Below are 26282 nucleotides of genomic sequence, written 5' to 3'. Positions count from 1 at the left end.
TCTCTCTCTATATATATATACATATACATATATATATTGACATGAGGCGCACAACCACCCCACCGCCCCCACCCCCACCCCCTTCTACACCCCGCCCACCCCCCTCCCCCGAAGAAAGAAGAACAAACATACACACAGAAAAGTGTGAGGGTTGACATTGGTCTCTCTCCCAGTTCGTGGGCTGGATATTTTGTGTCGACACACCTGTGGTGAATCCTTTGGAATGCGGTGTTTGCTTACGTAGCGAGTCTCTGTTTACCACTGCGTGCACTCGATGTCGTGTCGCGCGCACAAGTACATGGGGAGAATGTCTGTGTTTCCCCTGGTCTGTGTTCCCCCAGATCAATATCTCCCACAGTTCAGTATTCCCTCAGGTCTATGTCCCCCAGGTTTGTGTTCCCTCAATTCTATACTTCCCCAGGACCACGTCTATGTACCCTATATCGATAATCCCGCAGGTCCCTGTTCCCCCAGGTCTCTTCTTTCTCCCTGTTGCCTCGGGTCTGTGTTCCACCAGGTCTGTATTCCCCGAGATGCATTTTTCCCCAGTTCCCCATTTCCTATGTTCCCCCAGGCTTATGTTCACCAGGTTCTATATTCCCCCCAGTTCACACACACGCACACACACACACACACACACACACACACACACACACACACACACACACACACACACACACACACACACACACACACACACACACACACGTTCTTCGTTAAACAGAACTGAGAGGAAGTGAGGCCACCTGACCTTTCCACCAAGATCAGGAAGATAGTTTATCAACAAGGCAGCATCGTTCTTTTCCGCTAAAATTGAGCTTTGAGAGATGGCTATTTTCCCAGCAGGATGTAATTGGTTACAGGCATTGAAGACATGCCAGACCAAGTGGCGCTTAGTGTTGCACATTAAAAACAATGATAAGACTGTGCCTGCTTTACCTGGCTCTGAGCCCAGTGATGCATTATGTGCGCGCACGCGCGTGCGTGTGTCAGTGTATGTGTGTGTGTGTGTGTGTGCGTGCGTGTGTGTGCATGTGTGCACGCGAACGCGCAAAGTGTGTGTGAGCGTATAGGTTTGCGTGTGTATGCGTGAGGTTTTTTGTGTGTGTGCATGTTTCCGTGCGTTTGTGTATTTGAGGGAGAGAGAGAAACAAAAACAGAAAAAGAAAGAAACAGACAGACTCTGTGTGGTAGTGGAGGGTCGAAGGTGGGTGGGTTCAGGTATGGAGGAACGTACAGTGTCACACATTTGTGGTAGTATATTTGTTGGCAGATTATTTGGATTCCCCAACTATCCTGCTTCTGTCTTTGTGACTGTCTGTCTGTGTGTGCGTCTCTCTCTCCTTTCTCTCTCTTTTTCTCTACCCGAGCGCGAGCTCGTGTGTGTGTGTCTGTGTGTGAGCGCGCACGTGCGTGTGCGCATGTGTGTCTGTGTGTATTTGTGTGTGTGAGTGAGTAAGAGAGAGGGAGAGATAAGTCTCTTTTGCGGAAAAAAAAGAAGACAAAAACAAAAACGAAACGCCGTCAAAGAAAAGTGGTGTTGAACTCTTGCCATGCTGGCTTCTGCGTTTCAGTCATTAAAATGTTGAAAGTGGGCCGATTGAGGAAGGGGGGTCGTCACTGCCCCGCTCCGATAGAAACCAAACATTTCACATTAAAACAACAACAAACAAAAAACCGGGTGAGTCCGTAGTTTCACACTGCTTTCAAGAACAATCAAAAAAGATTTTTTTTAAACACATAAAAAAACCAACTTTACTGCCGTCAGTACCAGGGATCTTATTATCACGCTTAAGCCACACCCTCTTTTTTCCATTCCTGCTCAGTGAAAAGAACTTTGTGGGTGAAAGATGAATTCACTGATATAAAAACAGTATACTTCTTTTTTTAGTTTCAGTTTGTTTCAAGTTTCAAGGAGGTGTCAAAGCGTACGGACTGATTTATAGCTTCACCACAGCTGCTTAAAAACACAGGATATATATATATATATATATATATATATATATATATATATATTTAGAGAGAGAGAGAGAGAGAACGCGCGCTGCTCAGGCCTTGAGAGCCTATAGATTTCTATCATATATATATATATATATATATATATATATATAATAGAGAGTGTGCGAATGGAAGGTTATTCCAAAGAGTTCCACCAGATCTATAATAGAGAGTGTGCGAATGGAAGGTTATTCCAAAGAGTTCCACCAAATCACTGGAAGTTGGGTTTGTACAGGTTATTTTCTGGTCTGGATATACATAACATATGGCTTTGTCTGAGGTCATTAGTTTTAAATGTCTGTAGTCTTCTTCGGGGCATTTCTGCATATGACATTATGCATGTAAACTGACTTTTTGAAGAACATGTGTGTGTGTGTGTGTGTGTGTGTGTGTGTGTGTGTGTGTGTGTTACACCACGTGCAGTTACACTAAAACATAGCGTGCCAATCCCTGTGGTTTTGTTCAGTTTTCGGTTTAATAACATCCCCATGTGAGGCTTTGCAGTGGATGTAATCCATTATCATATCACTGATATCGTGTACAGATGCCGTGTCTGAAGGTGATGTTGGTAATGCATCAGTTACATGTGCTGCTTTGTTTTCCGTTTAGACGTCCAACAGGAACAGGGTAGTGTTCTGTGCATTAAAACATATGCTATCTAAACTGTTGTCATAAACAGGTGGGAGACCGGAGTTTAGTTCTTTGGTAGATAAGTGTGACCAAACGGATCTACAGTGTGTGTCTGTTGTTTATTTACGCATGTACGGTATGACAATTGTCACCAAACGCAAAAACATTCTATCACTATCAAATGTATCCGATCTCTCTGTCTCTGTCTGTCTGTCTGTCTGTCTCTTCCCCATAACAGAGCCCAATACAGACTGATTACTGAACAATGCCGCTGGTTGCTGTAGTTAGTCGTAGTTAGTCTTTCAGTCTCTTCTGGGAGAGAGTCGGAAGAAAGAGACATCCAGTTAGTTTAATGATTGACCTTTGGAAATTATCGTTCTCTTTCTTTCTGTCTGCCTGTCTGTCTGTATGTCTGCCTGCCTGCCTGCCTACATGTTTGTCTGTCCGTCTCTCTCTCTTTGTGTGTTCATTTCTGAATGTCGGTTTGTCTGTTCTGTTTCCCTGTTACTCATTGTCAATGTCTGCCTCTTTCCCTCCCAGGGTCTCTCTCTCTCTCTCTCTCTCTCTCTCTCTCTCTCTCTCTCTACCAACAACAGCAACAAAAAGAAATCTGGTCAATAAATTGAAACGTTCAACAGCGAAGTTATTTTCAAGACTTTTAATTTACTCGAAACAAATAGTAGACCAGAAGTGTTGTTGCCTTCCAGGTTTGCTGGAAACAAACAGCAGACCAGTTGAGAAATCCATTTATCAGTTAAGCAATGAAGTAATAAGTATTCACACAACAATGCATTCCTGACAAGTTAAAGACAAATTGATATATTACAACTGGCTGCATAAGAAATAGGTGCGCTCTTGGTAGTCAATATATTCTTCAAGATTTTTTTTATTCAAATAAACTTTCATCTTATCTGACCGCATGTGGTACGCACACTGCTTTTTACGGAAGGCAAATATATAGACAGTTTTCTTGAGCTGACTGACATGATTACGATTCATGAAACAAGAAAATGGTGAAGGATTTCCTCTGGATAATTCTGCAGTGAGGGCACATGAATCTGTGAGTTAGTCCTACGATTAGTGATACCAGGAATGCTGCAGCCTAGCCACCGTTCCTGAAATTGGACAGACACGTTTAAATCGATCAGTTTTGTGAAAAATGGTTTATCTGATTAGCTGTGTTTATGAGTCCACCAGCTTTGACGAAAACTATGTGTTATCCTAACTCTTGGATTATTTACACGACACGAGCGTCGACGTAACAGGTGATGTCATAGATCAATTCTGCACCACGGCTGTCGCCACGCTGTGCCGAGATGACAGCGGTGGTGTTAATTAACGGGTTCCACGTGCTGCTGCTACTGATGCTGCTGCAGGTTTTCTCCTCACCATTTGCTGCAGCGTGTGTCTGAAGCGCGTGCTCATGGTGCAGTAGACGACAAAGTTGGCGGAAGCGTTGACAGTGGCCACGGCGTGGACCAGACCCACCGTGAAGTTGGCCGTGTTCTCCAGGTGACCCCCGGGCCCGAACCCCCGGACCGTGAGGCGGAAAAAGGAGTGGGTGACGAAGGGCAGGGTGCAAGCGGTGTAGATGACGCAGATGACCACCAGCATCCGGGTCAGGGCCGCCTCGCGCTGGTCCTGGGAGGTGGTCATCTGGTGGGTCACACGGGAAAGGAGTTGGGGGGGCGGGGGGGGGGGGGGATGACTCGGTTAGTACAGGATAGGGGCTTCTTTTGGAAAGGTTTATCTGGTTCATTTTGGAGTACATGGTCGGTTTTTAGGGGGAAATATTGTTCGTAACTCCCATTTGGTTGGTTGGTTGGTTGGTTGGGTGTGGGTATGGGTGTAGAAGTGTGGACTGCTTAGACTGTACGTTGATAGAAAGAGCGACACTGCAAGCGCGCATGCTCACATACACACACGCACACACACTCGCGCGCGCACACACACACACACACACACACACAGCAGTGACATAAACATGAGTGCGCACACGCACCTCTCTCTCTCTCTCCACCCACCTGTGCACAAACACTGTTGAACATCTATCAGCGATGACTGCGAAAATAAAACAACAATCTCATGAACAAGAAGTGCTTAAAATTTCATACTACACCACAGACAATCCAACAAATGACAAGCCGACCAACCAATCACCCAAGCAACCAACCAGCCAAAATCCTCTCTTGTTGTTTTTCCAAACCTGTGCACGCCCTTGCCGCCATTCTAAAACGGAGCGCATGCGCACAACGATGATGGTGGTGGTTGTCATGACGACAATGACGGAAGCGGTGGGGACGATGATGTTGACGTTTTCCAAGACGAAGTCAATGACGTCTCTGTGCTGGCGGTACAGCTCTGTGAAGACCAGGCGGTAGCGGGTGGCGTTGGTGATGGGGTCAGCGTCTGTTACGGTGGCAAACTTGAAGCTGAACATGATGTTGTTCAGGAAAGAGACAACGAAAGCCAGAAGCACCAGACACTTGAGAGTTCTGGAAAAGAATGAAGAAGACGTGGACTTGTTCAACTTATTCCAGCACCAAACTGAAAGGAATGAAGCTGTTTTACTCAACAATGCACCAAACCCTACGTCTTTTGATGTTTTTTCAACGTCTTTCAGGTGCAAATTTTGATGATAATAGACGTGTTCATCATTATTAACGATTACATATAAAAATTGTATATACGTGTGTGTGTGTGTATATATATATATATATATATATATGTGTGTGTGTGTGTGTGTGTGTGTGTGTGTGTGTATGTATATATATATATATATATATATATGTGTGTGTGTGTGTGTGCGTGTGTGTGTACTCAACCCAATTGTGCCATGGGCTCGTTGGGAAATTCATTCACATTAGTTCACCGCATATCCCCCCTCACGAAAACAGAGTAGGATGGTGATCATCAGTACACGTAAAAGCCCACACGTGTACTATACGAATGAACTGGGAGTACATAATCAATTATTAGCAGACAGGTATTTTGGATGGTATACTGAATAAATTTTCAAGAAAATATATATGTAACAAATGAGAAACTTCTCCCCCAGTTCATATTATTATAATCATTATTTGCGTGTGTGCACGTCTCTTTGTTCTGTTGGCGACGGAGGAATGATATCTGTCCACAAACATATCTTCATACTCATCCATCAAAGGGGAAAGGGAGAAAGAGGGAGAGAATTGGCGAAATGGCAATGACGAGCAGGTGAAACTTAACCGAGAGTCAAACTCTCAAGTGGCCATTGCAGATGGCGGCGTGGTCAAAGAGTGGGCGAATCGTAAGTCGGCGAAATAGTCGGATGGGACCTGATCTGCGTGACATGTCTCTTTGATACTGACTGCAGACAGTGCCCATTGATCTGTGTTAGTCTATGGGAACTGTATGTCGTGAAAAGAAGAAACGTTTGTCCGATTCACCAGGGCTGCACTTCGGTTTTATGTATTCAGGTCTCCGCCCCCGCTCCCGCATCTCTGTCTGTCTGTCTGTCTGTCTGTCGGTCTCTCGTACTAAATGGAAGGATAATGCAATTCAAAGCCATTGGCATGCAGTTTGAATGAACGCAAGCTGTTTTCTTACGTGTGATTTTCGTCCCTGCCCTACTGTTCCCTTGCACATGGGCAAATGGTCCATTTCAGTAAACTATTTGTCTTGTCTTTTCTTGTCTTGTCCTCTCTCTCTCTCTCTCAACCCCCTCTCTCTCCCTCCCTCACCCCTTCTCTCCCTCTTTCTTTCTCTCTCTCTCTCTCTCTCCCTCAGTCAACTTCTCTCCTCCCTCCCTCCCTGCCTCTCTCTTTTCTCTCTCTCCCCCTCCCTTACCGATTATCTCCCTTTTTCTCTCTCAGTCAACGCCTCTCCCGCTCTCTCTCTTCCACACCCCTTCTTACCCTCTTTCCCTCCCCCCTCTCCCACCTCTCTCTCTCTCTCTGTCTCAACCCCCACCCCATTCCCTTTCTTTCTCTCTCACCCCCCTGTCTCCCTCTCGTAAGCCATCTCTCCCTTTTTCTCTCTCCTTCCCAGCCGCCCCCCCCCCCTCTCTCTCGCTCTCTCTTGATGTCTCCCGCCTCGCCCCCCCCCCCACCCCCCCGCCCCCTGCTCCCCTACGCTCCCCGCCCTGCCTCACGTGTCTGACAGCAGTGTCCGGGCCTTGAGGGGCCAGACGACACAGAAGCACCGCTCCAGGGAGATGAGGAGCACCAGGCAGTTGGAGGTGTTGAGGAACGCCACGTAGACCCCCACCACTGACAGACATCCAGTCTGCAAGGACACGTTTGTCTGATCATCTTCGTCGTCATCATCATCATCATCATCATCATCATCATCATCAGATTTTGTATCAGAGCGTGCCTACTTAGCCATATACGATACACCATGTCTTCCTGTCTTCTGTAAATTAAATAAATATTATATATATATATATATATATATATATATAATTAAAATGTACATATGTATGTATAACTGAAGAAAAAATACACACACACACACACACACACACACACACACACACACACACACACACACACACACACACATCATTAAAAAAATAAAAATTAAAAAAAAGGAGCAGATGCCTGATCTTCGCGGAAACACAACCCGTTGATGAGGCCATGAGGGTCTACCTTAGTTTTGTTTAGAATGAAAAAAAAAAAGAAAGTTGTAAATACAGTCATCATCATCATCATGCAGAATAACGCTTTCGCTTCCCAGGCAGGGATCTCGTGACGTTTACAACAACAACAACAACAACAAAAATGCATAAAACGTTTATAACTACACAATAACTCCAACAAGCTGGTGGACGCACACACAAAGAAACACATCGCGCACACGCACACACACACACGACCAGAAGTCCAAGAAGCACTATTAGTCTCATAATTAATCATTGGTTTTCATACTGATGATACGTTAATAATAATTTATTTATTCATGAGTTTCTTTTATTGATTTTTTTTTTCCTTTGCACTATACAGCACATCAATGCGTATATTTCTTTCCCTTTCTGTTGACTTTTCCACAAAACAAGAAGTGCTACACAAGAAAAGAACAAAAATATATTGTTAATGTTATCATTATTGTTTATTATTATTATTATTATTACGATGATGATGATACTGAATGCATTACCGCCCAGTAGTCAGCCGCCGTGGCGTCAATGTAGCGGAGGATGTGATGTGCCCTGTTGGCCATCATGAAGACCATGTAGCCTGTGTCGCTCACCGCCAGACTGCAACACCACACAGCACAACACCAACAGTTCATGACACACCGCCAGACTTCAACACCACACAGCACAACACCAACAGTTCATGACACACCGCCAGACTGCAGCACCACACAGCACAACACCAACAGTTCATGACACACCGCCAGACTGCAACACCACACAGCACAACACCAACAGTTCATGACACACCGCCAGACTGCAACACCACACAGCACAACACCAACAGTTCATGACACACCACCAGACTGCAACACCACACAGCACAACACCAACAGTTCATGACACACCGCCAGACTGCAACACCACACAACATAACATCTGATGACACACCACCACACTGCAACACCACACAACATCTGATGACACACCACCACACTGCAACACCACACAACACCACCTGATGACACACCACCAGACTGTAACACCACACCACACAACACCTGATGACACACCACCAGACTGTAACACCACATCACACAACACCTGATGACACACCACCAGACTGCAACACCACACAACACCACCTGATGACACACCACCAGACTGCAACACCACACAACACCACCTGATGACACACCACCAGACTGTAACACCACACCACACAACACCTGATGACACACCACCAGACTGTAACACCACACAACATTTGATGACACACCACCAGACTGTAACACCACACCACAACACCTGATGACACACCACCAGACTGTAACACCACACCACACCACACAACACCTGATGACACACCACCAGACTGTAACACCACACCACACAACACCTGATGACACACCACCAGACTGTAACACCACACCACACAACACCTGATGACACACCACCAGACTGTAACACCACACAACACAACACCAACACCTGATGACACACCACCAGACTGCAACACAACACCAACACCTGGTGTCACACCACCAGACTGCAACACAACACCAACACCTGGTGTCACACCACCAGACTGCAACACAACACCAACACCTGGTGTCACACCACCAGACTGCAACACAACACCAACACCTGGTGTCACACCACCAGACTGCAACACAACACCAACACCTGGTGTCACACCACCAGACTGCAACACAACACCAACACCTGGTGTCACACCACCAGACTGCAACACAACACCAACACCTGATGTCACACCACCAGACTGCAACATCACACCACACAACACCTGATGTCACACCACCGGACTGCAACACAACACCAGCACCTGATGTCATACCACCAGACTGCAACACAACACCAACACCTGGTGTCACACCACCAGACTGCAACACAACACCAACACCTGGTGTCACACCACCAGACTGCAACACAACACCAGCACCTGATGTCACACCACCAGACTGCAACACAACACCAACACCTGATGTCACACCACCAGACTGCAACACAACACCAACACCTGGTGTCACACCACCGGACTGCAACACAACACCAACACCTGGTGTCACACCACCAGACTGCAACACAACACCAACACCTGATGTCACACCACCGGACTGCAACACAACACCACACCACACAACACCAACACCTGATGTCACACCACCAGACTGTAACACCACACCACACCACACAACACCAACACCTGATGTCATACCACCAGACTGCAACACAACACCAACACCTGATGACACACCACCAGACTGTAACACCACACCACAACACCTGATGTCACACCACCAGACTGCAACACAACACCAACACCTGGTGTCACACCACCAGACTGTAACACCACACCACAACACCTGATGACACACCACCAGACTGTAACACCACACCACAACACCTGATGACACACCACCAGACTGTAACACCACACCACACCACACAACACCAACACCTGATGTCACACCACCAGACTAACACCACACAACACCTGATGACACACCACCAGACTCCAACACCACACCACAGAACACAATACCAACAGCTGTTTGTCATCTCCATTGTCCTGCTGGGTTTTCAGTTATGTGTTAAACTATGCAAATGTCATCGTTTGAATGCATTCATTAATAAAAAAAGAAAAAAAGAAGAAAAAAAAAGAGCTGATTTACTGTTTACTTCCTTGACCTTTTGACTAGTCATTCAATTACATGTTAAACTATGGAAATGTGATTATGTGAATTAATGAATCGAGAAAATAAATAAGTAAACACCAACAGCTGTTGATGACATCAGAAATTGCGGGTTCCTAGGTGCATCTTTGATTAGACATTGGTCATTTACATCTCTCTCTCTCTCTCTCTCTCTCTCTCTCTCTCTCTCTCTTTCATCTGTCGATATACAAAGCTATCTCTCTCTTTTACCCAGCTCTCTCTCGTTTGTGTGTAAATGTGTGTGTGTGTTTGACAACAAATGGCCACTACACTGAACTGATAAAAACAAAAAACCCTGACAAGTCTTTGACACAAGGTTAGGATGACTGGGTCAGAAACTCTTCGTGTTTTGTCGGCATTCTCCTCCCCTTCCTCCTCCTCCTCCTCCTCCTTCTTCTTCTTCTTCGTCTTCTTCGTTCTATTTCTTTCTCATCAGTCCTGTGTATGTTTGTAACCTGAGTATCGAATTACATTGTATATCATTACTTTTTGTCACAATAGATTTTTTGTATGGAATTCGGGCTACTCTTCTCGCGAAGAGCGCGTTGCTACAATGCAACGCCACCATTTTCCCCCCTTTTTTAACAGTTAGTGTGGGTTTTTCTACAGATTTTTACCAGGGACATTCCTATTGTTGCCGTGGGTTCTTTTATGTGTGCTAAATGCATGCTGCACATGGAACCTCGGTTTATCGTACCATCTGAATGACTAGCACCCAGACCACCACTCAAGGGGTCAAATATGGCGAAATGCTCCATCCCTTTCCGACAATGTGTTCTTATAATAAGAATAGTGAGAATAAATGATAATGTACATTTTATTACCCTTTCTCTCTAACTGCTGAGGGCATTTTACATGAAAGGAAAAGTTACAAATTACAGAAAACACTCGTGAGCATTCTCTCTCACACCCTCTCCCCTTCCCACTCTGTCATTACCCGTACATGCAAAGTGAATTGGGAGGCATAGGGCGGTGTTGGAAAAGTAGAAAACCAAGAGCGCTCACATATAAGTTCTGAAAAGATGAGATTCTAGTGCGAAAGGCAGAGATGGAGCGAGATCAGCGGATATGTGGAAGGCTATTGTCACGATAACAAGTTAACATTCAGAGGAAGAGCGGAGAGTTGCTGAGGGAGTGTAAGCACTGATGAGGTCAGCGGAGAGTCGTTGAGGGAGTGTAAGCACTGATGAGGTCAGCGGAGAGTCGTTGAGGGAGTGTAAGCACTGATGAGGTCAGTGGAGAGTCGTTGAGGGAGTGTAAGCACTGATGAGGTCAGCGGAGAGTCGTTGAGGGAGTGTAAGCACTGATGAGGTCAGCGGAGAGTCGCTGAGGGAATGTAAGCACTGATGAGGTCAACGGAGAGTCGTTGAGGGAATGTAAGCACTGATGAGGTCAGTGGAGAGTCGTTGAGGGAGTGTAAGCACTGATGAGGTCAGCGGAGAGTCGTTGAGGGAGTGTAAGCACTGATGAGGTCAGCGGAGAGTCGTTGAGGGAGTGTAAGCACTGATGAGGTCAGTGGAGAGTCGTTGAGGGAGTGTAAGCACTGATGAGGTCAGTGGAGAGTCGTTGAGGGAGTGTAAGCACTGATGAGGTCAGCGGAGAGTCGTTGAGGGAGTGTAAGCACTGATGAGGTCAGAAAGATAGGTGGGTCCGGTGGAGCGGACACGCAACTTTTTGTATTTAATTCTGCTGGGAGCCAGCACAGAGTATGGAGGTGAGAAGAAATGTGATCAGTACGTAGGACTCTGAGAGTCAGCATTATTTTGAAGTTTTTGGATTCGTTGAAGAAGATTTCAGGGACAACCTGTGAGAAGAGAATTACTGTGGTCGTTTCATGAAAGCGCAAAAGCGGAAATAAGAGGTGCTTCTTCATCACCAGTGTTCACGGGCTGCCTCCACTTGTTTACATCTCAGTGATTCGAACCCGTGTACCCTGGCTTCCTAGCCGGGCTGGTTACCACGAGGCCAGCTCTCCTTGCCAGAGGAGAAGGACCGGAGTCCGACACTGGCCCACTGATGTGACAGCAGTTCAGTGTGCCTCGTGCCTTCTGGCCAGTCCTCCGCCTGTGTGTGTGTCGTGTGCTGAACTGCCTCCTGTGTTTTGGCTTTTTTTTCTTCTTCTTCTTCTCCTGTCAGTTTGCTATGTTCCATACATTTCTCCTTTCATTTGACGTTCTCCTTCTCTGTCTCTGTCTTTGACTGTCTCTGTCTCTCCCTGCCTGTCTCTCTGTCTCTGTCTGTCTCTCTCTCTTTCTCTCTCTTTCTCTCTATCTGTCACACACACAGGCACGCACGCGCGCACACCCCCCCCCCCACACACACACACATGCGCGCGCGCGCACACACACACACACACACACACACCCCACATATACACACCCCCTCCACCTACATACACACGCGCGCGCGCGCGCCCGCGTGCGCGTTTGCATCCATTTGTTCTTTAGCCGTCCTCTCCAACCCCACTTCCTTTTTTTTTCAGTCTAATAATTATAAATCAAAAGTGAAAAGACGTAACACTGAAGACCAATAATTTATCGTAATGTAGGTCCATTGTAGTCTAAGTTCCTGAGAGGAAGGGAACTATGTATTCCACATCATGAAAGAATGTATCTAAAGTGTATTTCTTGAGAATTTGGTGGCGAGTTTCATTGTGTTTTTAGTGTGCCTTTTTTATGTGGACAAATACGGAAGTGGATATTTCAATTTTTGTTCTGCCACGTCCTAGTGTTCTGAGATAAATCCTTTTCATTGTTTAACACCAATAACCAAAATTAATAGTGAACCTCGACTCATAAAATCAGTGATATGAATTCCTTTCGGTGGTGTTTTTTTTGTGTGTTGTTTGTTGTTGTTTTTTTTTTTGGTTTGGTTTGGTTAGTTGAAGTTGTATTCATTTTCAAAAACATGTCATTTGATGTTTTCTTCTCACGTTTGTGTCATTTGGGGTTTGCCACCTTTTTCTCATTTTGTTTGTAACAACCCATCATCTGGCGCAGCAATTGTCCAAGCGTGTCTTGAAGCGTGCATTTTAAGTGTGTTGGTTGACTGTTTTCATTTGCCTGGGTTTTGATGTCCTAGTGTTCTGCTGTTTGCATTGCAAACATGTGTGGCAAATGATCACATCTGCCTCGGTTTTGTTATTGCTCTAGCGTGTGTTGTGGTGTTAAATATTTAAGCCGTTTTATCGTGTGTTGTCGTGTCTTTTTCATGTTCCTTCTTTGGTTTAACAAAAAAAACTTATTGTAATGTTTTGTCTCTGTTCTTGTCTTGTAATGCCTTGTCTTGTTTGATGTAACACCGTCAAGCACTAAGAATTAGTGGGAATCATCTGCCGTCTCCAGCCCTAAGAAAGAATGTCTATGGTGAGAACGACAAGAAGGGAAGAAGACTAGGAAGTGAGGGGCGGGGGAAAAAAGAAATGGAGAGACAGACAGGCAAATAGGCAATTTGGTTGGCAGACAGACAGACAGACAGAAAGACACAAACTCAACGCGAGCTTTTTTTCCCACTCACCTGAAGAGGCAGATGTTGACCCTGTCAGACAGCCCCTGACTCAGGAAGACGGCCATATTGATGACGTTCATGATTACGCCACACAGCACTATGACGGGGATGACGCCAACGTGCATCACGGTATCCATGACGTCTCTGATGGCGTTGCTGATGAACGGACGGAGCGTGCTCATGTTCTGCAACGTCACTTCCGCCTCTCGGGCCACTGTACTGGTGACGTCGTCAAGAAAGGTGGTCCTGGTGACGTCAACAGGAACTGTGGTCAAGGCAGACACTTTTTGTGCCACGGAAAGATAGACGCATGCCGATGTCGTTACTGCGCCAAGAGTCTGCGGCGTTGTTATTGCCATGACAACCATTGGTCAGTTGGGGGTCGGACTGGTGACAGTTTATCTTGTTGCTGCTGCTGGACAGGTGTTTATAAAGTACCGGTGTCACCAGCCGCCGTGGCGAAGTGGTTAGCGTCGCGGACTGACGGCTGGGAGGACGCGGGTTCGAATCCCAGCAGAGATGGGTTTTTCGGCCCGTGACCGGCTCCTACCCGGAGTTGAGTGTGCTGTGGGCTTAAATGGGGAGACTGGGGCCACACAGTCGAGTGTCATCCACTTCAAGGATGCGTCTTTGGGTGTGTTGCTCTAATTACTTGACCAGCACTGCAAGTGTCTGTATCTCTCGGGCCTGGTTAACGCCGAGATATCATTATGACAGGAAGCGTAGAGTACAGCCTTGTCACGCAGTCCCAAACCAAAATGGACCTCCATGGCAACATCGTCATCGTCATCCTCCTCCTCCATCATCATCAATATAGACAAAACAGTCTCAAAGTCTGTGGCCTTTCATGCCCTGCTCTCATGGTAACCTCAGTTTCGATACCCCTCCACTTCTGTGCTTGGGGTGAGTCCTGTCAATGTCTTCAGTGTCGGCAGATTCATGGGGGACTGTTGTTTGAGGGACGTGGTGGCGGTCTCCACTCTCCGAGGGAAGCTCACTCAGTCTGGCTCCGCGACAAGGCCATTATTGTCGTTAGTAGGGGGCTTAGTAGGTGGCGTCCTAAGTACGTTAAATCGGAACAGGCACTCTGAACACCACCGAAGTGACTCAGCAGCAGTGCAGGGTCTCCGCTGGTGTGTGGCCTCCTGACGACCTAACATCGATGGTTCCCTGCGGACTGCCGACGCTGGAACTGTGACGGACGAACCCGGGTGTGGCCGTGTATGTGGGGAATCTAAATGAGCGGCGTGGGAGTAATGCCACTGAAACGGTGCAGATGATGGGGCAGAAAAAAAAAAAGGACCAGTGTTGTGCATTTCAGAGATTTTGTGGGGTTTTCTTCTGTTGGATTGTTTACAGTAAATTGTCTTCTGTACAAGCTAGCCTTTTGATGTTCAGGAATCGAAGCGCATCGATTCTTGTTGTTGATAGTTATCTATCTATACAAACAAATTTTCACAAGACACTATGGACAGAACATTCTGTTATGGAAATTTTCTAACTCTTTAGCAGATTAAAAGGCATGGGAATAGCAAACAATGTATGGTTTGTCCAAACACATTCGTGATTTCAGTCACGTAAGAAACAAACAAGAAATAATTTACATTCTCTTAATAACATAACAACAATTAGAGTTGAGACGAAATCAAGTCATCAAAAGATAAAAAGAGGGTTAGAGGAAGGGGGAAGTTGAAACAGGTGGAGAGAGAGAGAGAGAGAGAGAGAGAGAGAGAGAGAGAGAGAGAGAGATCGCAAAGAGTTATTTAAAAACAAAAACAAAAACAAAAAATTCTTATACCAATCGGATTTCGCTGTGCATCAATAACTGGCCAGTGTCAACGCTGAAAGTTTAATGAGAAAAAAGGTATATTGATGAATTTGAATCGGCAATACGTTTTCGGTAGTTATAGTAAGCTTACTTTATTCTCAGTCAAACAAAATGTGCTCAATTTTTAAAGCGTTCATTGCTCACCCTTTTTAACAATCACCAAAATGACAGATTCGGATATCAAGAAGGAAGATTCTACCTCTGATTCGATGAAGATACTGCTTCGATATGTTCATCTCAGGAAAATGTGTTGACTTTAGGAAGGAAAAGACGCAATATCATTTTGATTGACTCGTTGATGAACCCAGCTGTTTTATTTCTTTATAATTCATTTCATTTTAGTTTATTGATTTATACATTCCTACGGTAGTCTGTCATGGTCTATCCAGAGCTTTGGGTCTATGCCAATTAAGTCAGGTATCTGCCGTCTGCTCCCCCTTTTCTCTACTGTTAATTCAAAGCAAAAATTAATATGGTTTAGCGTATCCAGTCCGCTTGCTTTAACATCTCATCTGAGACTGGCTGTAAAAAATGGTGTGTGTGTGTGTGTGTGTGTGTGTGTGTGTGTGTGTGTGCACGCGCTCGCGTGTGTGTGTATAGTTTTGTATAAGAAATTTAAAAAAAAAAAAGAAAAAAAAAGCTTACAGTCAATAGTGTTACATGGCTTTGCTCACATGTACTAAAACACACAATATGGACTAAATCCCATGTTTACCATCCATCATTACCCCACCTTGATTGACTCCATGGAAATGGTGCAGTCAGTGCTTATATCCAAATATCAGAAATGGAACACTACTGAACTCGCCAGTGCGGAACAGTGGACATGGTGGCCAGAAAACAAGAGCTGATTATTATTTCTGGTGAAGTGTTGTGACGTTCTTATTTGATACCACCAAAATTAAACATATGCACGGGAGAAAAAAGTATGTTAAGTTTTACTTCCCATTTTCAAGGAGGTGTCAAAGAGTGCAGACTGATCCATATACGCTACACCACATCTGCTTTGAAGATGGAGCAGATTCCTGACTTTTGCATAAACCAGCGAAACAGAAAGCGTCATTAGAATCCCATCGACAAAGGACGATTTAGTGTGTTTATGTGTAGGCCAGGCATATATCTATATGCTCTACACATCTGCTTTAAAGAGAAAAAAAAAACATGGAGCAAATGCCTGACCCAGACATAAGCCAGGAAAACAGAAAGCGTCATTGGAATCGCGTCGTCAAAGGCCTCACTATGCAGCGTGCTGTGTTCATACTCAGGTCAGGCTTTTTTCTTTCTTTTTTTCTTCTTTTTTTTAATGACGCCTTCTTGAAACTGAAACTGAAACCGACAGAGATGAACCGTGTAAGACATTGTTTGTCACTGTCGCCTAATTTCTTCTCATTGAATTGTTCTTTCAGTTTGTGTCGTCCTTCAGGTGCCTTGATCTCTGGTGGTTGATACCCTTCGACGTGTTTCATTCAAAGCTGGTGTGGAGCGCGCGCGCGCGTGTGTGTGTGTGTGGAGCGTGTGTGTGTGTGTGTGTGGGCGCGCGCGTGGGTACATGGGTGGGTACATAATTTAACAGCTTTAACATGTTGGCCCACATAAGGCTACAAAACAGATCAATTCAAATATATCATTAGATGTAAAATAAAATAAATTAAAAAAGAAAGTAAAAAAAAAGAAAAAAGAAAAAGGTATCCTAAATTTGACAAGGAATTTTCTTTTGATCTAACAGCTACGGTTTTTAAGAACTGTTTGTGAATACATACAACAATAAGATTCACCATCGATAAAACATTAACGTGGTTTTCTAGCGAATTCGGAATTCGAGCCTGCAATGGAAGCGAGGGGAGAGAAATGCGTTTTTGTTCAACAAGTGCAGTTCCCGTCGTTTGTTCCGCTGGTGTAGTTTTGCCGCTGGTACCAGAACAGTAACTGTACCTCCATATTCTAGTACAACAGCTGCAATGAAAGCATTATCATTCTAATACAGCAACTAACGTAGCCAACTACCACACTATTATCGACTATGAAAGTACTGGTATTCTGGAACTTCAACTACCACAAACCTACTACCACTCGAGTAATACATGCAAGATGAAAGTACTGGCATGCTCGAAGCAGCAACCATTATAGATATAGCCTTTTACGTTCTATGTAGGCTGCTAGCATTCTAGCGCTGAACTGCCATAAGCTTAGACTACTACCATTCTAGTAATGTGACTAGAATTAAAGTGCTAGCATTCCAGCATCGCAGCTACCATTAACGCACGATCATTGTAATGCAATAGCCACAATGAAAATGCTCGCATTCTAGTACTGCGACTATTTATCGACGAATTTCCATTCTGGTACTTTAGCTACAACGAAAAGTACCAGCATTCTGGTACAGCAGCTACCAGAAAGTATTTCTATTCCTGTTGGTCTTTTATATAATCAAGAATAATCAAGAAAGGTTGATCAAAAAGGATATGATTTGCGATGGCTCAGTAGGGTTTCTGTTGAAGTCAACCCACTCCGTGTGACAATGTTCAAATCTCAAAGAGTAATCGACAAGGACATTACCAGTGTGTACACAGTCTACAGCTGTAAGTGTGATTTTGAGACGTGTAAGAATCGGTGATTGTCTGTATGCACTGTGCATGGCCTTGATCATCAGTTCCCTTTATGTGGTCCGCACCCTCCACCCGTTACGCTACTCCCTCCTCACTTCCCGTCACACTTTGATCAATACCACCCACCATTTCTCTCCCTCCTACCTCTCGTCCTTTGCATACGTTCGTGCTTGCGGGTAGACAGACAGACTGATTGACAGTTACGTAAAGTGTGCGTTGTGTCCGCGTTTCAGTTTGATGACTGTCGACATGTGAGTATCATAGAAGAAATAATCAAGCGTCATAACAAAAACGCACGGAAATGGTTTACTGAACACAACACAATGATGTCGCATTGTTACAATTAATGAGACTTTTGAGTTAACCACACATGCACACACGCGCCCGCACACGCGCGCTACACACACACACACACACACACACACACACACACACACACACACACACACAGCACCAGTAACTCCAGTGTGTGTGTGTGTGTGTGTGTTTGTGCAAGAGAGAATTATTCAAATGTATATAACTGAACATTTCATTTAAGTTTATGAGAGCTGAATATGTCGATGGCGTGTGCGTCGGTGTGTGTGTGTGTGTGTGTCGCTGTCTATGTCACTGTGTGTGCGCTGCGCGCGCGCGTGCGTGTGCGTGTGTATGTGCGTGTGATTGCGTGCGTGCGCAATTATCTTATGCTTTTGCGCACGTACACCTTTGAGGGTATGATCGTACAGTGAATTTTGCATTACTCATGTCCACGGCCAGCGTGTGTGTGAGATTGAATGTGCTTGAGTGAACGGTCAGACAAGGCAGTGCCAAGATTATCCTGGAAATGCCAGCCGAGAACAGAATGTTTTGTGGGTTGGTTCATTCGTGAACTTGGTCATTTTACCATCCATGGGTATATAGAGGGCTCTTCCAGTCATTAGCAGCATCCTCCACCCTTGAGACAGTCTACGCCAGAAAATTCCTCCTTTCTATCACTCTTTGTTTCTGGCCTTTTCTTCTTTTTTTCCCCCTTTTCTTTTTATCGTTTCTTTCTTTCTCGTTTTCTGCAATGCTGGTCCATTTATGTTGTTTTTTGTTGTTGCTGTTTTTAATGCATTGAATGTTATTTTCTTATTCTGGACTTGATAAAAAATGGATATTTCTTCTTCTTTTTTTTCCCCCGTTGGACGTAGGAGTTGCCCGTTGATAATTTCTGGTTTGTATGCCTGTTATACGTGATTTTGTATATCATATGTAATTGTTCGTGTTCAGGTTAGTTGGGATTTTTTTTAAACCTCTGGCAAAAGGAACGGTCCGTGTCAGAGGCACGACCTAAGTTCTTATACATAAAGATGACTCTACTTGTGCGTAATTTTCTTTTCTATATTTTTGTATTTGTTCACTTGTTTGTCATTTTCATTTTTGTTCCAAGGGATCGATCTTTAGTTCTACAGTTTCTCAGTCCTGATACATAAGTAAAGAATGCCACGATGTGTTGTAAATCAGTGTGTGATACCAGGCGAGGAATTCCAAATTGTTTACATCGTCTCTTTATCGATTTTCCGCTTGCCGATGTGTGTGTATGTGAAGGGGGAAGGGGGGTTAAGATGACAGTGGTGGTAGTGGTAATGGTAGTTAATATATTTTCACTCTTTGATATTGATACTGGATGTTTCTTTCTGTTCGAACGAGGTGGCGTTTGTGTGTGTGTGTGTTTTGTTGTTGTTGTTGTTGTTTTCGAAAGCCCTCATTTCCAACAAATAATCGTTTGATACCACAAGTGAAAAAATACTCACTTGATACAAGGTGAATGAATCAAATGTGCAGAACGAGGACGAGAGTGAATGCACGTGGATGGAAAAAAGAAGAAAATGAAAGAAAGAAAACTGTGAACTCACTATTCTTCAGCCTCGTTATTTACATTGTAAACTGTTTTCAAACATGGAGTGGACAATTCATAATGAATGAGTTGCATATCCCTCAGTCTGAGCGACGAGGATCTCTGTGTGTGCGTTTCTAAAACGTGGTGGAACTTGGACATGATGGAGTCTCCCGTCGGACCGACGGATGAGTAGGCAGGCAGGCTTATCTGTCGGTGTGTGTCCCCATATGGGAGAAGAGGCCGATTCTGGATGCACAGCACTTCCCACAGGTGTTGCAAGGGAAAACGTCTTCAGAAGTTGAGCCCTGCTTCCTTCGCTCACGCTTCTCCTTAATGGCCTTTTCTCTTGTTTTCAAACGTCTTTATGCCACTAGAGCACAGCATCCTCCAGCGAGAGCGGTCAAGGGCATCAGTTTCCCAGGAAGCGATGTCTATGTCATATGCAAGAAGTAAATCCCAACGTCTGTTTTACCATACACTGGTCATAACCCGTTATGTGGAGTGGGAAGAATGTACACACGACTAGTCGTCATGCAAGGATTGTGTTCGAAACGATTTCCGTCGATGAAGAGGGCCTGTTGAGAAGCGTTATGTATAATCATGGAATATACGTGATGTGGATTTTCAATTCGAACAGAATCTTTGTCCGCGAAAGTGAGGTTAGGTGTTTCTCCCCCTCCCTCCCAATATGCCCAGCACCTTCTACACCCCACCTGTGCCCCCTTCTCTCACCCCTTATTTCATGTTTTGGCGGCCAAAGTTTCACATATAACTTTTCGCAGGCAACGAAGGCATATATATTTGTGTACCTATAACAGTAATTTTCTTCTACAGAATTTTTGCCAGAGGACATTCTCGTTGTCATGGTTTCTTTTTCAGTGCGCCAAGTGCGTACTGCACAACAAGGGATCTCGGTGACTAGACACTCATTTAAATTTTCCAGTCAATATGAATATGATCAAACAGAATCAGTGTCGCACATTGTGTCTCAACATTCTTTGACATTATGTGTGATGTTTGGGGATTATGAAAAGTGAGAGGTTGTTACCGTTAGGGGTGGGGGAGGGGCTAATTTTGTTTGGAGTTATTACGTATCTTTTGAAATTGTGTGATTTGCAGTATGGAATCGAGCTGAACTGTTTTGTCTCGTGTGTGTGCTGTTTGGACGTTAGACAGTTTGCGAAAGTGTGGGGATACATGGGAAACCCCTGAAGGACTGTAACAATGTTAATGACAAATGTGCTTCTTCAACGTCTGCTCTGTGTGTGTGTGTGTGTGTGTGTGTGTGTGTTAGCGAGTTTCATGTTTCCAAGGTTGGTTTATGATCTGCCAGAAATGAATGCATACAGGTATAAATGTATAACCTATATTGTAAACGCCACATGCTTCCTGTCCAGTATGTGTGAACGTCAACCTGCAGTATCACCAGCAGCAGCATTATTAAAGTGGACTGTCTGTTGGCGGATGGATTTCTTAACAATGGACAACTTAGATCAACAGAGGGAGCCAGAAACAAACTCAGTCATAACCCCTGTCAGGGTCAGCCAACATTAGTGCTGCCTGCAACTTCCAGGAAATGGAAGGCAACAGGAGGCACTGGACTGGAAACCAGCCTCACTGCTGATGCTAATGAGGAAAAAAAAACAAAAAAAACACCCTCTCTCTCTTTCATGCCATCACATTTCACAGAAAATAACAAGCACATCTATGTAAATGTCTGCTGGTTTATTAGTTTCCAGACAAAAGGTAGACAAACACATTGCCTCCCTTCGACCGGAGAAAGGCATACACCTCTACAGGATAATTTTAAAGTAATAACTGGGGTAATGATGATTACACTTTGGGTGAGCTAGCTACGTGTGTGTGCAATAGATAGAAAAACAAATGTCCCATTTCATTACACAATACAAGAACCACAATGAATCCTCATAGACCAATGCGTCTACTGGGAGAAAAATGACACACAGCTGACACATCTCAGTGCAAGCATTGGAACATGATTTTTTAAAAAGCCAAAAATGTTAAAAATCATGTAAATTTATATGCACAAACTAAATACGCATCAATGTTTGATTTACACATCATATGGTTCGTCTTTGCTACAGTACTTGCTCGCAACCCCAGTTTGAAACACACACTCTGTTTTGACCATTTATTTCTGGGCCTGCCAGAATGACAACAAACTCAAACAAGTGACAGTGGAAAGTGCAGTACACACACAAACAAGTACATACATTTTCTCTCTCTCACATACACACTCGCACATGCAAAAGGTATGATCTGAACACAGCTGATGACTACTGTGCAACCTGAGTGCAGAAGAAAGCCTGGGTCAAGGTCTAGATACTGTGAACACAGACAACAAAAGTGCCAGTGACTGTGAAGGCTTCACACTCTTCAGTCCTTTCCTTTCCTTTCACCCACACCAAAACAGATGATGAAAAATGATGAGCAACACCCAGCAGCTAGTAAATTGTCATTGTTTTGATGGTTGGTATCTTATTCATCGTTTGCTCTTTGAATGCCCCACTTGGCATAAAAGTGAACTCTTTTTTTTAAGTTTCCCCACCTCTATTTCACAATGCTTCAGTATTAAAATGTGCACCTCAGTTATAAAGTGATCTTCATCTTACTTTCTTTTGGTATTAAGACAAGCACTTCAGTTAAGTGGCCTTTATTTTACTTTACTTTCATGTTCAGAAATGTGCCAGTTAAGCAGCCCCTGGATCCTTGTTGCACACTTTCCAGTATCACAAAATCAGTCAGTCACTCATGAGATAAGTGACATGGGGACTAATGATACTGGGAATATGGACATGTTCCTCGCAGCCGCCTTCCCCGCTCCAAAACAACAACAAACTGTCACTGAAATTCACCGTTTTCTAAAAAGATTCATTTGCTAACCCTTCTTTTCACAATATTTTGCATTCTATAATTTTTTGGCTTCTATCACATGGCTATAACAATGAACATTAATGCCAATGGTACAGAACAATGTAGAAATAAGACAGGAGTAAAAAAAAGACTGCAAAATAAATGCCCCCTCAACCCCCAAAAGTAAATACCATGCTGTAAACATGTACTTTTGCAGTGTAGTACTTCCAACAGCTCACACACACACACACAGAGGCATGCATGCACTCACATTAACGCCACACATAGCTTAATCTTGTACTCCCTATCTTCACCCTGATGTCAATTCAGATACCCACCCACAGCCCTAGGAAAAGATTACATAAAGGAACTGTTGTTCAAAACAGTTATCAATTATCGTTCTCTCTCTCACACACACACACACAAGGCAGGTACAAACATTAGAAGGTTAAACTATCTCTCTCCAACTTTTCATATAACTCCACACTCCAACAAAACCAAGTCAATAAAACTTGTTTTGACCACCAAGTGGAGGACCACCAAGTGGAGGAAGGGAGGAGGATAGTCTGAACAATTAACAACACCTGCCAAATATATATATATATATTTATACCGGCATTCCCCCCCCCCAATTATCATCATGCCTTCATGAGTATCAAAGATAGTCAATGGAGTTAACTTACCATAACCATCCCAGAAAATCTTAACACTGAAGCTTCAAAACGAACTGCACATTTATATACCCCCCCCCCCCCACACACACACACCCGCCCCCCACCCTCCAAAAAAAAATCCCATGACGGGTATTTTACGCGCGTGTGGAGGAAGGGGTTGTACAGTGGTGAGGGGGATCACATCTTGCCAAACAAGCAATGGCTCTAAAACACACAACACTACCTCTTTTCATCGATTCTAATGACTCAATTCCCTTTCATGATCACCATGTTGATTTGCAGGTGTTGTAATGAAGCAACAATTTGGGAAGTTGAAGTCAAGAATGGTGGCTGATAATGAAACCTCATACCTTCCAGAAACGTTCATATCACACATGCTTGCATAACACCATCAAGTACACAGAGAGAAACATGTACAGATACCACTGAGAGTCCAAGAATTAGTAAAAGTACAAATAAAAGTGTATAACGTGGTATACATCAAAACATTTATGATAGTCTGTTATGAACAAGTCACTTCACCAATGAGAGCTACAATGTGGTGGATCTCATTGAATGCACACACACACACGCACATGTGCAACAGCAGAAACTGAGAAAACTTCCAGAGCTTTCTCTGAAAAGATAAGTCACAACTGCTGCAGAATATAATAATCATCACAAGAGAAAATGTTCCCAGCCTACCCCATCCCCTGCTCACCAAAGACTGAAAACACTGTGGACAGAAAGCTACAAACACACTGAAGGTAACAAAAAAAAAAATTTGTCGTTATTCACAAATAACGCAGATGTAAAAGATGTAAAAGTAACACTGCCACAGCCAAAAACCTTTTTTTTTTCTATAAAGTCTTACTAATTTCAAGGGATATTCTAATTAAAAGAGAAAGAGAGAAAAAAAAAAAAGGAAATCAATGAGGAGGAAAAAAAAAGAACCTTTTTGAATTTTGCGATCTTTGGGGTAAAACATTCCCATTCCCTAAAAAAAAATTGGAGTGAAATATTTCAGATTCCAACCAGGCCAATTGGTAAAGAAGTTTTTCATGAAAGTTTTCTAATAATAAACATTAGTTTTTGTGTGCAAAATCTGATAGGAACTCTTTCCAGTCTTTTCAGCTGGTCACTTGGCTCCTAGTGGAATTAGAGAAAGCTGCAAAAATCCACTAAAAAGCATGACTGCCAGGTTTGGTTTCAGAGTCGGTTTATGAAAATCTGTGATATGATTAATGCACATTTAGACTGGCCAATCTTGAATCTACCAGCTTACCATCCAGCTCTATGATTCCAGCTGTTTTTGAATCAAGCTGTTGTGGCTTCTTTGAGTACCTAAGCTTCTGTCCACCGCTTCTCACAGGATTTCACACTGTCAACATGAAGCTCCAAGTGAACCAAATTAAACCACTTCAAGATATTCTTGTTAAAATGTTCCCAAATGACTCCACCAAGCTGAGAAAGCTATACCATCAATGTTCAATTGTGCAAGCATCCCAGTTTCAAATATGAAACAAAAACTCACAGAAAAGGATTGTGCTGAAACAAAGAAAGAACATATGAAATCATAAATACTTCCAACATCTGCACCACCTGATTACAAAAAAACATTTTTTTTTTTTCTTTTTTTTTTTTTTTTAGGAATTACCTTGTTTTGTCAAAGCGTCCTGAAAATGATAGTATGGACACAGGGTGTGGCTGCTGTATGAGTATACTGTCCATTTGCATGCAGCTATGCTGGAGTGGGAAACTGAGTATGATAAAGCTGTGAACTGTTAGAAATGGCAGGTTCTTTTCCCCTCTCCACACAACACAGACAGTGAGCCAATTAGCCATCACAACACTGAATAAATAAACAAGACTGTATACAGATTTCAACTGAGCAATAATCATTTATACCAGTTGGTGATTATAAAAAACAAACTCTTTTTTCATATAGATTGCACGAATATCAGTAAATACACTGAACAAGTCAGTCAAAAATTTAGTTGTTTGCATGTAACAAAATGAACCCTAAATTCTTTGCGTCCCCTGCTTTCCCCTGCCCTGACCAATATACATATAATACAAATTAAAGAGAAATACAGATTCATATAAAGAGTGCTACACAAATGCACATATGAAACATTATATTTACACACAGCTCTTATCAATCACATACAAATATCACCAAGAGTATAAAACCAGCTAAACACACAACTGACAATATTCAGATTATTACAGTCAATGGAAAAACATCTTGCAGCATATATACAAACATCTGTTGTTTTTTTCTTACTCCAACTGATTATGCATCATACAATAACAACACTGCAAAGATTACATGAAATTTCAATTTATACCCTCTGTTATACACCCTTCTTTTGCAACAGATCTTTAATAATTTTCTGTACATGCAAGTGCAACTTGAAAAGTATCAAGTGTATCTTAATTTATAAAGATTGCACTTTAAAAGTTCAATCATATACTTTTTACAGTTTGTTTTCTAAATGTGCTCATTCACAAATATTAAAATAAAAGAAAGCTTGATCATAAAAGTTCATTTCCCAAATGTTATCGTCTTTTTTAAACATGATTTACAAAGATTACACTTTTAACTTTTTTTTCATCTAAAATATGAGATTACATTTTAAACTTTCCCCCCCTAACAGCTGTATATCACAGCTGACAAGGCATGAGCAACAAAAAACAAAACAAAAAAAAACAAAAACTGGGAAGTCAAATTCATTTAAATGACTGCCAGATTGTCTCTCTTTCGACACTATGCTAACACCATGAATCAGAAGACCAAGCAAAAAGAAAGCTAAAAAGAACCCCCCACCCCACCTTAAAAAAAAAACCCCTAATAAATGACTTTCCAACATGCCTTTTACAGATATTTGAAATACAGATACATGTATATACATATATATATGTATATATACATATATCAACAGTACCCTGTATTGAATGAACACACT

General features: G+C 43.3%; 1 protein-coding gene across 1 annotated transcript; it reads right to left on the bottom strand.

Annotated features, from left to right (window-relative positions):
* Positions 1 to 3330: 3330 nt before the first annotated feature.
* On the bottom strand, positions 3331 to 13867 carry LOC143294245 (uncharacterized). The gene is made up of 5 exons (XM_076605676.1): positions 13501 to 13867; positions 7768 to 7867; positions 6761 to 6894; positions 4835 to 5123; positions 3331 to 4284 (listed from the first exon to the last, which is right to left on the bottom strand). Exons 1-5 carry the CDS (start codon positions 13857 to 13859, stop codon positions 3964 to 3966), a joined length of 1203 nt encoding a protein of 400 aa, XP_076461791.1. The 5' UTR covers positions 13860 to 13867; the 3' UTR covers positions 3331 to 3963.
* Positions 13868 to 26282: the final 12415 nt, after the last annotated feature.

This window comes from Babylonia areolata, chromosome 19 (assembly GCF_041734735.1).
Source record: "Babylonia areolata isolate BAREFJ2019XMU chromosome 19, ASM4173473v1, whole genome shotgun sequence".
NCBI classification, from domain to species: Eukaryota; Metazoa; Mollusca; class Gastropoda; order Neogastropoda; family Buccinidae; genus Babylonia; species Babylonia areolata.
This window is presented reverse-complemented; position numbering and strand designations above follow the sequence as displayed.

What these genes read in the sequence shown, in the direction of transcription:
- LOC143294245 (XM_076605676.1), bottom strand. Translation starts at nt 13,859, where the DNA reads ATGGTTGTCATGGCAATAACAACGCCGCAGACTCTTGGCGCAGTAACG. An exon ending in GTCAACATCTGCCTCTTCAG is followed by an intron (nt 7,868 to 13,500) that starts GTGAGTGGGAAA and finishes GTGGTGTTGCAG; the next exon opens with TCTGGCGGTGAGCGACACAG. An exon ending in CGGACACTGCTGTCAGACAC is followed by an intron (nt 5,124 to 6,760) that starts GTGAGGCAGGGC and finishes ATTCTTTTCCAG; the next exon opens with AACTCTCAAGTGTCTGGTGC.